Genomic DNA, 17,124 nt, shown 5'->3' with positions numbered 1-17,124 from the left:
GTGTGTGTGCACACTACAGATACATTTGTTAAAAATATTCTTGGATAACAATCATAAGTGCTTGCTTTTTATTTTTGTGACACAGGTACCAGTGGAAACTGACCAGTTTGGTGTTTGGTGAGAGCGATGCCATTATACGCTGGGACATGCCATCGGATCAAGCAGTGGGAACATACCGCATCAGCCATTTCTGCAGTTCTAAGAGTATCACTCAATCTGTCAAACCTTTCCATGGAACAAGTAGAGAGTTTTTAGTCAAGAAAAAGTAAAAGTGATCAACTCCAGGACAGAGTAGATGAAGGAGTAAGAAAAATCTAACTAAAATCAGAAGGAAGAGCAATCAATGTAATCCTCTCCATTCGACCCACATTTTTGTACCTTCAACAAAAATAAGAAAGAAAGATACTGATACATGCACAGCATAGCCTGACTGTGATCTTACAAGTAACGTTCCACAGCTGATATAACTATGTCACATCGCTTTGTCAGTTCATGGGGAAACATACAAAAGGAGTGACGGGATAGCTTTTACATGACACCATTAATTATTTGCATTGTTACATCTTTTCCTGAAATTGTTTTAATATGGATGTAAGTTCAAGACAACTTGTTTTGGTTTGTGCAATTGTTGTATTTTCTTAATGTGGAGTTTAAAAAATTAAAAAATAATTACAAAATCCCACTGAATCTATTTTTACACTATTTTCATTACTATTTTTTTTGTTTCTACACTTCTTTTTTTTTATCGCAGGGGTTTGTTTATGAACCATGGTTAATTGACTTCTTACTTTTGCGTCGTTGCTTATAAGTTTTGTTATGATTCTTTTCTTGTTCTTTTCTAAAAATACGCTTCATTATTAGTTATTTCATCTTCAAAACTGTTCAAATCACATATTTTCTGATAACGTATTAGTTTGATAAGTCCCTTTATGATCTCAGTTCTTTTGATCTGTACTGCGCACAAGTAATATTAAATGGATGTTTCTCTAGTTTATTCATGGTTTCACTGGTAAATACATAATAGTTTTCTTGTGATACTCTGTTTCCAAAATGTTTGTTAACAGATTTGTGTGTGTTGACTTTTTCTTAACTGATGAAAAACGGGTACATCTGCTCATTTTCGATTCAAAGTATAGTAGACCCCCCCTTTTAAAACCTCAAAAATTTGGGAAAATCAGGTCTTAAAAAGGAGGGAGTCTTAAATTGGAGGTAAATTTACAGAGGTTATGAACAGAACATCTCAAAAAGCAAGGTCTTTAAAAGAAGGAAGTACCCCCCGCGGGTTAGGGGGAAGAATTTACCCGATGCTCCCCAGCATGTCGTAAGAGGCGACTAACGGATTCTGTTTCTCTTTTTACCCTTAAGTGTTTCTTGTATCGAATATAGTCAATGTTTGTAAAGATTTTAGTCAAGCAGTATGTAAGAAATGTTAAGTCCTTTGTACTGGAAACTTGCATTCTTCCAGTAAGGTCATATATTGTACTACGTTGCAAGCCCCTGGAGCAATTTTTTGATTAGTGCTTTTGTGAACAAGAAACAATTAACAAGTGGCTCTATCCCATCACCCCCCTTTCCCCGTCGCGATATAACCTTGAACGGTTGAAAACGACGTTAAACACCAAATAAAGAAAGAAAGAAAGTTCTTAAAAAGGAGGGAGTCTTAAATTGGAGCTAAATTTACAGAGGTTATGAACAGAAAATCTAAAAAAAGCAAGGTCTTTAAAAGAAGGAAGTCTTAAATTCGGGTTCCTAAAAGGGGGGGGGGGGGTCTACTCTGTAGTTCATTATCTCTGTCCGAGTGAACAGACATACTGGCATAGAATGGAAGATTCAAGAGCTTATACTGATTGGTTGATATTCGTTTGTTGACGATATTGCTGATTACATGTGCTGGGTTGAATGTTTACATTGACCGAATGATGCATTTTGTAACACTGATTCATTGTTACCTGTTAATATTTGTTTGATTACATTTTATCCACCATTCCTTAATCTGAATCAGCTCAGGTATGTTTGTGGGTATTTGTGCTTTCTTGCCCATTTTGTTGTTTTTGTTGTTGTTGTTTGAATAATTGTTGTTTCCAATGATTGGTTGAGGTTATGGAATGAGAATGACAAATAATTGTTTTGTTTTCGTTGAATAGTTGTATAATTGGGCTTCAGTCAAAATGATAAAAAATGAAATGTTTTGAAGAGTCATGTTTTGCGTTCTGATCTGACAGTGTTAATGATGTTTGTCTTCTTTTATGGTTGTGCTTTAAAAAAAAAAAGTTGGTATGATCAGTCAAGACATACCAGTTATGATATGCAGTTTGGAAGAAACAACATATTTGCACAAACACACACACACACACACACACACAAGCGTGCACACACACACAAGCGTGCACACACACACACACACACACACACACACACAGAAGAGAAGGGGGGCAGTTATTAGCCGCCTACTTTCATATCTTGATATTTCTGTAATAATTAAAAGTAATAAACTTGAGTTAGCCTTCAATTAACCATATCCACATATCGAGACTCTGGGAGTTACTTCCCTTGTTTTAGGAAGCAAACACACACAAAAGCGCTGTGCTTGGGGACAATGTAAAACGGATGATAGGTATCCTGAACGCTGTGTTGGCGTGAAATTCATCCCATTTGTGAAACCGGGAAAGCATCTGTACCATCTAGATCGCTGCCTTCGCTGGATAAAAGCCTGCAATCGCCCAGCTTACCAGTTGAACGTCAACACAACCAAGTCGTACACGTACATTTGCAGCAAGGTCAGATCTCGCACGACTTTGATTCAAGGCCTATTGCTAATTTTTTGATGGTTTGGTCTCAGTGTCACAAAAATATGACGATCTAATCAATCACTGATTTAAAAAAACAAGTATGTTGCCCTATATCCATTGACATTCTTAGTGAAATAGATCTATTTGAAATAGTATTTCACTGCCCCGACCGGCGAACTTGTTGCCGGCTGTATTGAGCTTGTGTGTTCGTGTAGGCTTACTCAAAAAGTCAAAATCACAGTCGTCTCCGAAACAAGCAATAATCAGAGTTGGGGGGAAAACATTTCGTTTGTTCAGTTTTGTTTTGTTCTTGATAGTTTGTTTATCTCTCACACACACACACACACACACACACACATACATACATACATACACAAACACACGCGCGCACGCACACACATTGCACGTACGCGCACATACACACACCTACTGAGATATGCCTAACATACACGCACGCTTGCAAACACACACATAATACGCAAACGCAGTTTAATTTCCTCAATACAAGGCGAAAGGCACACACACACCACACACAAATAAACACACACATGCAGTCCCACACACACACACACACAACCCTCTCACACACAAATAAACCCACACACGCAGTCAACCCCCCCCCCCCCACACGCACACAACCCTCACACACACAAATAAACACACACACGCAGTCCACACACACACAACCCTCTCTGACACACACACCCGCCCAACCCCAGCGTCCAACTCAACTTTCACCAACAACCATACCCTACTCTCACTATCGCTCTCTCTCTCTCTCTCTCTCTCTCTCTCTCACACACACACACACACACACACACACACACACACACACACACACACACACATACATACATACACAAACACACGCGCGCACGCACACACATTGCACGTACGCGCACATACACACACCTACTGAGATATGCCTAACATACACGCACGCTTGCAAACACACACATAATACGCAAACGCAGTTTAATTTCCTCAATACAAGGCGAAAGGCACACACACACCACACACAAATAAACACACACATGCAGTCCCACACACACACACACACAACCCTCTCACACACAAATAAACCCACACACGCAGTCAACCCCCCCCCCCACACGCACACAACCCTCACACACACAAATAAACACACACACGCAGTCCACACACACACAACCCTCTCTGACACACACACCCGCCCAACCCCAGCGTCCAACTCAACTTTCACCAACAACCATACCCTACTCTCACTATCGCTCTCTCTCTCTCTCTCTCTCTCACACACACACACACACAAGCTCACGCAAGCACAGCCACACACACACACAGCACGCGCATACACACACACTGACACACATCACACACAGCACGCGCATATACACACACACTGACACACATCACACACACACACCCACACACACCTTTCGCAGTTCGCTCACAGTTCTTCTCTTTTCCATCGTCGCCATCTTCGAAGCTTGCTTCGCTTTTCAGGGGAGATAACCCGTTTATCACATTCGCTGCTGACTTGTGGGTCAAGTCAGAGACTATGGTCAAGTCTATTGGAAGAAAATTCATGTGTATGTATCTAGTTCTCTTTTAGTTTAAAAAATAAATATAAAAATAAATGTAAAAAAAAAAAACCAACGAAAAAATCCAATGAAAAGCAAAGACTGAACAAAAGAACCACATGCCGCAAAATCGGGTCAGGTCAGTAGGCCAAAGTCTTTTTACCGCTGAGACGACGAGAAACCAGCAGTCACGTGACTAACCAGCTGGCTTCCGGTGCATGCGGTGAAAAGAAAGTGAAACCACAGATCTCTGGTGAAACGAAGGTAATCACACGAAGAATGAATATGTCATGCAGAATTTACATTTGTTACAACAGTTTCATTGAACTAGTTCTAACACTGCCGTGATGGTTCAGTAACATAATGTATCATTGGAACATTAATGTCGCGATAGGTGACGATAATGATGGAAGTTTTTAGCGAACCTCACCACCATACAACTACAAGCTGGCAGGGGTTGCCTTCATATCAGACCACAGGCGAAGGTATCGTCCACTGTACTACTACTATCACAGAATGTAGTCTTTCTGTGATAGCAGTAGTCCAGTGGACGATACCTTCGCCTGTGATCAGACCACAGGCGGAAGGTATCGTTCACTGGACCACACTATCAATATCATGTCTTGTCTTTCCGTTATTGCCCACAATTACTGAATTAGCAGTCATAATACTAGTCATAGTCTTATTATGATAGTGGTGGTCCAGTGAACGATACCTTCCGCCTGTGATCAGAAGTAGCGGCAGAGAATCTGACGTGTAGCTGTTGCGACCCATCTCGTCATCGTCGCTTTTCCGGAAATGACCTGCGCTTTGTTGGAATTCCAACAATGGCCGCCATTGTAGGAATTCCAACTTTGCGCTACGCGATTCTTGAAATGTACCGCGCGCATAGTGAGAATTCTGCTCTTTCTTAGAATGCGATGTAAAAATGATACAAGTCATGATGGCCAATGATGATCCTTGTGTTTTAAAGTGATCAATGCTTAGTCTTGAAAAAGCAGATGCATTGTACATCAAACCAACCGAATTACAAAAAGCAAAAACACTTTTGATAACTTCGGCGGGCTGTAACAACACAGTTCAACGACCCATCACACTCGACCAAAACGCACCAATTTTACGTAATTTTTAACGTTTCAGATCTTACATTTTACAACAACAAAAACACAACAAATTAAGAGTGTTCCGATATAACTTTTCACTGGTAACTATCGATTGTAATAATGTTTTACTCAGTCTTAACTGATTATATATTAAACTCAGTCTCTCTGGGCTGTAGAGACAGCATTATGTCCCTTTACTGAGTAGGCTCTTGTCACTGCATGGTAATCTAGGCTCATGAAACGTAATGTGCAAGTCTGTGCGCTATATTGATGTGATTGATTGTTGCAAAATGTTGATTCAAATTAAAGATGATTTCAGCCTGTTGTAACAAACTAACACTCTACTCTGAGAAAAAAAAATCATTGTGTTCAAAATAGATCGAGACAGCAGCAACTAGCTAGCTGCATGCGCTGAGTGTCACTGAGAGAATTGTTACACAGTGTACCCCCACACCCCCAATTCAAGACTTCCCCTGTATAAGACCTTGCTTTTTCATATACCTTATTCATGACCTGTAAAAAGGGTATACTTTTTTTTTGTGCCAGTCGAAGGGTTGCCATTTCTAGAACGAGGCAGCTCGTTTCCGGAAATGCGGCGCTTTGTTGGAAATCAAATGAGGTTTCGGGAAATTCCGATTATTCCAACTCTGCCCCGGATTCTTACTTTGCGCCCAACATAATGTTGTAATATTGATATCGATTATCGGTACTGTATCTTTTCCTGGCAGTGCCTGAAAGTATCACATTGATGCTTTCCCCCAAAACAACCATTTTCAACAACAACAAAACCCACACAAGCACACGCATGTTTTTCATGGGGGTCGATCGGTCTCAAAAAAGGGGATTCCATACATGTATGCACTGTTGAATTGTCTGAGTTAACATAAAATCGGAGGTGTCACTCATGTTTTACATTAAAAAAAAGTTAAATGTGTCTTTCAAATTTGTTAATGGAATCAATAATTAAATGATGTCTGGGCGTATTCAGTGTCATTGAAAAATGAAAGCTGATTAAATTTTGACATTGCATGAGAAGTGTAGAATGTTTTTAGCATTCTTGAAAATAAAAAAAATTAATCCAAGCGGAGCGCGGGCGGAGCCCGCGCGTAGCGAGGTAGTTTCACTCTATACTTTTCCAGAAGAAAGACATAATTTTGGCAGTTAAAAAACGTTAAATTTCAATTCTTCACCTATCTTTATCCAAGCGGAGCGCGGGCGAAGCCCGCGCGTAGCGAGGTAGTTTTTTTTTTCATCTCCCAGCACTGAAAATTTTTTGGCCAAGTGGTGTCTGTCTGGACATTGTTCTAGAATTCATCTTTTAGCACAATATTAGCGACACTGTTTGGACAATTCTATTAAAATTAGGCGTACAAACTGATTTTGTTTCGGGGAATCCTCTCAGAGGATCAGAATTTTCATATAATATCATCGGAAGCTGTTACAACGGGAAAATGTGAAACTTTTGTCACTTTTTAACATGGAATTTCATCTTTGAGCGTTTCAAGCGGACTTTAATAAAATAGTTATTTGCGAATTAAGCAGCGGAAGACACTCACCGGTTCAACATGTGTATGGTCATTAAACCTCAAAACATTTCAGTAAGTGGTTTAGACAAACACCTCCGCCATGTGAGGGTGACTGGTTTGTAGCTGAAGAGTTTTTTTCTAAAGTGTGTTCTAAATACAAATGACGTACTGGTAATGATGTAATGAGTTGTTCTAATCTTGTTCTTGGAACTCTTGCTGTTCCAAGCTTGTTCTTAGCAAGTCTTGGTGACGAGAACAAAGACTATCAATGAAATCTTTAGAAATAACCTCTGACAACGATGACGACGACGACGACGATAACAACAACAACAACAAATGACATCGACGACGACGACAACAACAACAACAACAACAACAACAACAACAACAAAAACAACAACACGAGAACAACAACAATCACGACAACGAACATGACAACAACAACACCAACAACTACGACGACAACTACAACGACTGGGTTATGATGACATCACCAATGATTTAAAGGCCGTTAAAAAATCGTTAAATCCTATTTCTTCACTGATTCTTATGAAATTTTAAAGGTAGGTTTGTTGTCCCCAACTTATTTTCACTCCATACTTTTCCAGAAGAAAAACATAATTTTGGCAGTTAAAAACCGTTAAAATTCAATTCTTCACCGATATTTATGAAATTTTGTGGGTAGGTTCGTTGTCCCCAACTGATTTTCACTCTATACTTTTCCAGAAGAAAGACATAATTTTGGCAGTTAAAAAACGGTAAATTTCAATTCTTCACCTATCTTTATGAAATTTAGTGGGTGGGTCCGTTGTCCCAAACTGAATTTTAAGACATACTTTTCCAGACAAAAAACCTTATTTTTGGCAGTTAAAAACCGTTAAATCTCAATTCTTCATCGATATTTATGAAATTTTGTGGGTAGGTTCGTTGTCCCCAACTGATTTTCACTCCATACTTTTCCAGAAGAAAAACATAATTTTGGCAGTTGAAAACCGTTACATTTAAATTTTCACCTATCTTTTTGAAATTTAGTGGGTGGCTCCGTTGTCCCAAACTGAATTTCAAGACAAACTATTCCAGTCAAAAAAACTTATTTTTGGCAGTTAAAAACCGTTAAGTCTCAATTCTACACCGATATTTATGACATTTTGTGGGTAGGTTTGTTGTCAGATTTGACATGATGGCAGAATTGAAAGTGTGAGATATCCTGATGTTTCACAATTTATGCTGCATAATTCAGCCCCATAGGCGCTTGAATTTTAGGTGGAGTTGGGTTTTTTTTCAGCCCAAACCAGTAACCCCCACATGGTTTTCATGTCCCTTTCTGAGAGACTTCAAGAAGTTTCAATTTGACGTCATGATTAGCCTGCCGCATTAGCAAGTATGAAAACACGTCATCGATGACACATTTTAAGACAGAGAGAGAGAGAGAGAGAGAGAGAGAATCATGTACACACAGATGGACGACTTCGCTTGGGGTATGTACTGCCCGGCAGTACACATCTACTTAATGAAATTTAGTGGGTGGGTCCGTTGTCCCAAACTGAATTTTAAGACATACTTTTCCAAGCGGAGCGCGGGCAGAGCCCGCGCGTAGCGAGGTAGTTTTTTTTTTCATCTCCCAGCACTGAAAATTTTTTTGCCAAGTGGTGTCTGTCTGGACATTGTTCTAGAATTCATCTTTTAGCACAATATTAGCGACACTGTTTGGACAATTCTATTAAAATTAGGCGTACAAACTGATTTTGTTTCGGGGAATCCTCTCAGAGGATCAGAATTTTCATATAATATCATCGGAAGCTGTTACAACGGAAAAATGTGAAACTTTTGTCACTTTTTAACATGGAATTTCATCTTTGAGCGTTTCAAGCGGACTTTAATAAAATAGTTATTTGCGAATTAAGCAGCGGAAGACACTCACCGGTTCAACATGTGTATGGTCATTAAACCTCAAAACATTTCAGTAAGTGGTTTAGACAAACACCTCGGACATGTGAGGGTGACTGGTTTGTAGCTGAAGAGTTTTTTTCTAAAGTGTGTTCTAAATACAAATGACGTACTGGTAATGATGTAATGAGTTGTTCTAATCTTGTTCTTGGAACTCTTGCTGTTCCAAGCTTGTTCTTAGCAAGTCTTGGTGACGAGAACAAAGACTATCAATGAAATCTTTAGAAATAACCTCTGACAACGACGACGATGACGACGACGATGACGATAACAACAACAACAACAAATGACATCGACGACGACGACGACAACAACAACAACAACAACAACAACAACAACAACAACAACAACAACAAAAACAACACGAGAACAACAACAATCACGACAACGAACATGACAACAACAACACCAACAACTACGACGACAACTACAACGACTGGGTTATGATGACATCACCAATGATTTAAAGGCCGTTAAAAAATCGTTAAATCCTATTTCTTCACTGATTCTTATGAAATTTTAAAGGTAGGTTTGTTGTCCCCAACTTATTTTCACTCCATACTTTTCCAGAAGAAAAACATAATTTTGGCAGTTAAAAACCGTTAAATTTCAATTCTTCACCGATATTTATGAAATTTTGTGGGTAGGTTCGTTGTCCCCAACTGATTTTCACTCTATACTTTTCCAGAAGAAAGACATAATTTTGGCAGTTAAAAAACGTTAAATTTCTATTCTTCACCTATCTTTATGAAATTTAGTGGGTGGGTCCGTTGTCCCAAACTGAATTTTAAGACATACTTTTCCAGACAAAAAACCTTATTTTTGGCAGTTAAAAACCGTTAAATCTCAATTCTTCATCGATATTTATGAAATTTTGTGGGTAGGTTCGTTGTCCCCAACTGATTTTCACTCCATACTTTTCCAGAAGAAAAACATAATTTTGGCAGTTAAAAACCGTTACATTTAAATTTTCACCTATCTTTATGAAATTTAGTGGGTGGGTCCGTTGTCCCAAACTGAATTTCAAGACAAACTATTCCAGTCAAAAAAACTTATTTTTGGCAGTTAAAAACCGTTAAGTCTCAATTCTACACCGATATTTATGACATTTTGTGGGTAGGTTTGTTGTCAGATTTGACATGATGGCAGAATTGAAAGTGTGAGATATCCTGATGTTTCACAATTTATGCTGCATAATTCAGCCCCATAGGCGCTTGAATTTTAGGTGGAGTTGGGTTTTTTTTCAGCCCAAACCAGTAACCCCCACATGGTTTTCATGTCCCTTTCTGATAGACTTCAAGAAGTTTCAATTTGACGTCATGATTAGCCTGCCGCATTAGCAAGTATGAAAACACGTCATCGATGACACATTTTAAGACAGAGAGAGAGAGAGAGAGAGAGAATCATGTACACACAGATGGACGACTTCGCTTGGGGTATGTACTGCCCGGCAGTACACATCTACTTTAGTTTTTATCTCTAGTGTGCATTCAAAGTTTTGCAGACTGCGCAGGATTGAAAATGAGATGAGTTTTGTTTCAATTCTCAGAGACTCTTCTGTTTTAGCGCACACACAAATGGATATGGATGACAGTGATGGTGACGGAGAGATGACTAGTATGAGGGTGCTGGTTCCACCAGATCACAAGTGCTTCACACCTGACACACCCGAAGTGCTCGAAAAGCTGCGGGCACACTTGCAAGAACTCCAGGAGCACAATTTAATCCGTAAAAGCAAGAGCGAGTGGGAGTTTCCCGCAGCAGTCATCTTGAAAAAAAATGGCAAGATTCAAATGTGTGTCGACTACAGGGTGCTGAACGAAAACACTCATGGGAAGGGCCAACACCAGGTGTACACGTCAGCGATGGCTGAAGATGCGAAACGATCCCTTCAAGGAGCAGAGTACTTTTCGTACTTCGATCTAGCCTATTGGTACAAACAGGTGGACATCTCAGAAGGGGATGCACAAAAGACGGCATTCATGACCCCATTTGGCTTGTTTGAACATCTGCGAATTCCTTTCGGTCTCACTAACGCTCAAGCCACTCTGCAGAGCGTGGTTCAACACCTTTTTGGCGATCTCATGTTCAAGAACTCCTTAGTGCTGTTTGATGACTTTTTGATGTATTCAGGCGACTACAAACAGCATCTAAAGGACGTGAAAGACATTCAGGATCGAGTGACAAAAGGCAACCGGAACATCCATCTGGAAAACATGCGCGTTTGCCAGACTCTTGGCAAGTGGTTTGAGGAACATGAGAGAGAGATGCAGAATAGTCGTTAACCCCACACGGAGATTTTGACCAGGATAGGCTCAAGTTACCGTGGGACAGATTAGTCATGGTATACATGTACTGTGAGGTGGAGTTAGTTGCTGTGGAGGGAGGTATTGTGGAACCCCCCTTGTTAGGCCTCCACAAATCTCAGAAAATGGGGTCTTTAGAAGGAGAAAATGGGGGAGACTTACAGAAGTTATGAACAGAAAGTCTGAGAAAACAAGTTCTTAAAAGGGGGGAAGTCTAACATTTGGGGGCTCCACTGTACTACAATGTACCAGAATGGCATTTGGCTGTCAAAACTTGAAGTTTTTTAAAATGTAATAGATGTATGTGTTGTTTTTGATTTCCTGTACTTTCTGGTTTCTTCATTTTTAACAGTGACACCGTTACAGCTGTGATAAAATACTGTATTCTGTGTCCGCATTGCAAAGTTGCAGGTTGGATTTTAATCCTTAATTTGTAATAATTTTCTTTTATTCCAGTCTTGACCTGTGAACTGCCCATGTTGTTCAGTTGCAATAGACCAAGTTTGTAAATAACTGTCTGGATTTTCATTGGCTGTGCAAAAGTTGTATTCCTGGACGGCAAAACGGAATAACCAGCGGAGACATGCATAAATAGTTTTACAGTGAATTCAAAGCCCCGATCTGAATGCTTTCCCCCCAAAAAGGCATCATATTGAGTGGATACTGAATAAACAGCCCTTTTCTTTTGAAAACAAGCAGATCAGAACTTATTAATTGTGGCGCCAACTGTGTCATCAGTGGTTATTTCTATAGAGATACAGATACGGTGGAAACCCCATTTTAAGACCTCAAAACATCTGAGAAAATTATGTCTTTGAAAAACCGGCACGGTTGGCCTAGTGGTAAGGCGTCCGCCCCATGATCTAAAAATCTACGGCCTAACTGCTTTTTATGCAGAGCAAGATATTTCTTTAAATTAATTTCATAAGCGTCGAAAACTTATGTTAATCGGCAAAATTGATTCCACCAAAAAATTCCAAATTTGCACAGTGAGTAGCCATGTTGTTGATTTTTGGTGTGTGTCCTAATGGACAGATGCTCTTATCCCGTGTCTTCTTCTTCTTCTTCTTCTTCTTCTTCTTCTTCTTCTTTGGCACGGTTGGCCTAGTGGTAAGGCGTCCGCCCCATGATCGGGAGGTCGTGGGTTCGAACCCCGGCCGGGTCATACCTAAGATTTTAAAATTGGCAATTTAGTGGCTGCTCCGCCTGACGTCTGGCATTATGGGGTTAGTGCTAGGACTGGTTGGTCCGGTGTCAGAATAATGTGACTGGGTGAGACATGAAACCTGTGCTGCGACTTCTGTCTTGTGTGTGGCGCACGTTATATGTCAAAGCAGCACCGCCCTGATATGGCCCTTCGTGGTCGGCTGGGCGTTAAGCAAACAAACAAACAAAAAGGTCTTTGAAAGAAGGTAGTCTAATAATAGGGGTAAATTTACAAAGATTATGAACAGAAAATCGATAAAATCAAGGTCTTAAATTGGGGAATCTTACAAGGAAGGTTCCACTGTATATAAAGCTCAGCTTGCCTCACTGTCAAGGGACACTACTCATCCACAGCCTATACAAACTGTCCCAAGGGGGTCTTTTGGAAGGTGATCGACACAGGTTATTATGTAAAGAAGCAGTGTTTCTGATGTGTTAAGGCATAATAAGATTTGGTGCTGTGATGCGCATTTGAATTCCATGAATGAATCTCAGGTAAATATTTTGTTTGCAGCTTTAAGTTTCACAACTCAGGGTTGAGCATTTTGTTGGTAATGTTTGTTGGTACAAGCAACACACTATAAACCAGCTGAAATGTTCATGAATTAATCCGACATGGTAATAATTTGGCAAACCGTAGTGTTCCTGTTTTGTAATTTTTGCGTTTGAAAAAATAAGGTGTTCTTCTTTAATTATCATTTTATCTTAATCATATTTCCCAAGATTTTTTTGTGGGGTATTATAATACCAAATGTCAATAATTACATGATCACATTTAAAAACTTGTGATACAAATGTACTTTCAATCATTCTTTTGTTTGCATTTTAACTCTTAAAAGCACAGTAAGCCTCCCGTAAACCATCGCAGATACTGTCAGGCTTTTACACACAGTACAAACACCCTTCCATTTGAATGCTCACCAAACGGGAACATCCTAGGTGCCCTATTGTAAAGAGCGAACAATTTTCAAAGAATTTATTTGTGCGTGGTTTATCTTACCCCTGAGCCATCATGAACCCGTGTGATCCAATTTCCCTTTTTCACAATGCAGTCGTCAGTTTGTAATTTGAATGCGGCTCGCTGTGAGCTTATCTGCAATAGCATGTACCTCTGACTTTACACGAAACAAACGAATGTGGTTCATAAGAACTCAAGCGATGGCTTTTGACTGCCTATAAACCGTCGTCTGCTACGAAAACCACGACCTTGCGTGACCCTGCTTCCGGGCTTTTCTTTTTTCAAACTTTCAAAACTTCGAATTGTACTCATCTTGTCTTGATGAAAAATGAATTATTTTATGATTTAAGAATGTTTGTGTAACAAGCTGTCAATTTATTATTTAGATTTTAAAAGTTAGGTCTAGCGCCAAAACGCACAATCATCGTTCCACGGCTATCGCCAGTTGAAGGGAAGTAACTCATTTTTGACCTGAGTTCAGGATGGGTCCGATTGAGATGGTCTCAATCCGAAAAATGAATTCTTTGAAAATGTCTCGCTCTTTACGTAGGGCACCTAGGATGTTCTCAATCGGTGAGTGTTTAAATGAAAGGGTTCCCGCAGTGGGGCACTGCGGTTATGAAATTAAAGGCCCCTCCTGTTTTTGGAACCGCGGGAGCTTTCTAGTTTGCTGTTAGGTAGATTTTTGGTTCCTCTTTCCTGTCATGCTCTCTTTTTCTTCATGAATTCTTTTCTTTTTTCTGCCTTCTTGCTCATTCACCTGTATTTTTTCCAAAAATCTCTTCTCTTGCCGCTTGTCTCGCGATTCATGTATAGTTTAATCTGTTAGTGTTCTGATGTAAGTCCAGCAGTAGATAGGTTAAGCCTATTTTAACATACTGGAAACTGGTAATCTTCCAGTAGGTATTAATTTAGTTTTACTAAAGCCTGCTGGGACACAAGTAATGGGTTAGTGCATTTGTAAACAGGAATCGCTTGACAAGTGGCCCCCTTCATCCCCCCCTTCCTCGTCCTGATATGGCTCTGCGTAGTCGGCTGGACGTTAAGCAACAAATAAACAAACAAAAAATGGAAGGGTGTTTGTACTGTGTGTAAAAGCCTGACAGTATCTGTGATGGTTTGCAGGAGGCTTACTGTGCCTTTAATATATCAAATAACCAAAGGGAAGTAATCGCTCTTTATGCATAAGACATGTGTAATAGAGTAAGCGAGAGTTGTACGGAACCTTTCTCCTGGCACCTGAGAGAATAACAAGCATTGAAATGAACAAGCGACTTTCATCCTCAATCACAAGACAAATTCCCAACCTTGGGCAATAAAAGATTCTGTATTTCTTTCTTTTCTTCTTTCCTTCAGGAAAAGAAGGAACAACCCTTACAAACCTGGCCGAGTTATTTTCAACATCCTGTAATACATGAAGTGAATGTATTATCTTCATGCCTACTCTATTACACGTCTTATGCATAAAGAGCGATTACTTCCCTTTGGTTATTTGATATCTTAACAACGCTCTGCCTCATTTCGTTTAAGATTCTTCTTGATATATAGTTCAGTATTTCCCAAAGGGGTCTTTTGGAAGATGATGGACACAGAATATCATGTAAAGAAGCCATGTTTCTGTCGTGTTTATGCATAATAAGATTTGGTGCTGTGTGTTGCATTTGAATCTCATGAATGAATCTCAGGTAACTAGTTTGTTTGCAGCTTTAAGTTTTACCACTCAGGGTTGAGCATTTTGTTGGTTATGTTTTTTTGGTACAAGCAATACATTATAAACCAGCTGAAATTTTCATGAATGAATCCGACTTGGTAATAATTTGCCAAACCAGTGTTCCTGTTTTTTTTTTGCGTGTTTAAAAAAAAAGAAGATATTGTTCTTTAATTATTATTTTATCTTAATGAATTGCTGAATTCCTTTACATTTCATTTTCTCCGTGAATAATGTTCACCAAAAAAGTTCTTTTAGTTTTATTTGTATTAATTAAAACTCTTTGCCTCTAGACTATCACATATCATGCAAGTTTCATGTCTGCAGTTTTGTTCGACGATCAACTGAAATAAACTTCTTGCATTCCAGACATTACTTTGACCTTTGCTTCTTTGCCATTGGTTGACAGTTGGAGAGGCTGTAATGCATGAACATTGTAATAGGCTAGTGAGAACCCTTGTCCGGGGATTCAAGAAAAGAAGAAAAGAAAGAAATACAGAATCTTTAATTGTCCAAGGTTGGGAATTTGTCTTGACATTGTGGTTAAAATACATTCACTTCAGCCATGCACACCAAACACACGCATCTATTAAAACTGATCAACAACATCAATCCTCACCTCATGTCACACACACATACTCACACACACTCACACACACAAAGCAACTGAAACTGCACACCTGATGTTATTAGTCTTTTTAAGAAAAGTGCTACATTCTACTCTAGGCGCCTGTTGAAAACTGAATTACATGTAGTCACAAATTCACATCACCACACTCACACACACACAGACCCAAAAACACACAAACACTATTTTTGGTACATGTAAATTGTCATCTATAGTTTGAAAAATGTATATATATACATGTACATGTACTATATTACACTTTATACACAACATTGTGCATTGATGACGTAGCAATTTGCTTGTCAAAAATGCATTTCTCTTCATACATAACATTGTGCATTGATGACATAGCCATTTGCTTGTCGAAAATGCATTTCTCTTCATGCATAACATTGTGCATTGATGACAAAGCCATTTGCTTGTCGAAAATGCATTTCTTTTCATACATAACATTGTGCATTGATGACGAAGCCATTTGCTTGTCAAAAATGCATTTCTCTTTATACAAAACATTGTGCATTGATGACGATGCCATTTGCACCTAAAACATCGGACTATGTAGCCTTAAACAAAATCTGTAAATTTTGTCTTCCTTCACACCATCAAATCCAAACAAGAAACAGACAAACATAATAATGGAAATTAATTCACAGTCTTTGTCTGTGACTGTGTGTCTATGACTGTGAATACAGGATGAAAAAAACAAAACATTGTAAGATGAACAGACCCTGAAATGGATTTTATAAACCATTCACAGGGTTGAGGTTTGTACTGGTTGTAGATCAAAGATTCATGCCAAAATAAAAGCCATCTTTTCTCAGTATTGAGGTTTGTGTGAGTTGTAGAACAACCGCTTTGTGCAAAACCAAAAACATCTAGAATGTACCAGTGATTATAGTGATTGATACTACCCTTGTCTGTTTTGCCATGAAAAAATGGACGAGTTCTGGAAATAACTCTGTGGGCTTTTATTTAAGGGTTGTGCTTTCCCTTGCATTCCCATAGAAATACTGAGGCGAGCTACACGTCACATTGTAGGCTTACCTCAGTGTTTCTATGGAAACAAGGGAAAGCAACTCTTCCACAACCTGTAAAAACTTGACAGTCATTTCCTAACATAGTCTATGGAATAGTTAACAAACTTGGCAATGTTACGCGTGTAAGGAACAAAACAAAACAGTCGGCAAAGAGCTGTCCCTCAGCTGAGCACGAAATCAGTACTTATGTCGGTGAGCTGCTAAACTTTGATTCTCATGATGATTTACCTAAACTCTGGTGCAGGTTCAATGAATGTCTATGTATGCACCCGCTGTGGTACAGATGAAATTAGCAAGATCCAGATGTCACACTTTTCACCACGTGTACGGGAACGTGTACGGGTAATGTCATCA

At 39.3% G+C, this 17,124-nt stretch overlaps 1 protein-coding gene across 1 annotated transcript in view; it reads left to right on the top strand.

The window, feature by feature from the left end:
• Nucleotides 1-2,188, top strand: part of LOC138958244 (neutral ceramidase B-like) — a 31,704-nt gene extending 29,516 nt beyond the window's left edge. Inside the window, exon 19 of the mRNA XM_070329356.1 lies at nucleotides 86-2,188. Coding sequence (XP_070185457.1) covers nucleotides 86-269 — 184 coding nt within the window. The 3' untranslated portion in view covers nucleotides 270-2,188. The remainder of the gene's footprint in view (nucleotides 1-85) is intronic.
• Nucleotides 2,189-17,124: the final 14,936 nt, after the last annotated feature.

This window comes from Littorina saxatilis, linkage group LG2 (assembly GCF_037325665.1).
Source record: "Littorina saxatilis isolate snail1 linkage group LG2, US_GU_Lsax_2.0, whole genome shotgun sequence".
In the NCBI taxonomy this organism is placed as follows: Eukaryota; Metazoa; Mollusca; class Gastropoda; order Littorinimorpha; family Littorinidae; genus Littorina; species Littorina saxatilis.
This window is presented reverse-complemented; position numbering and strand designations above follow the sequence as displayed.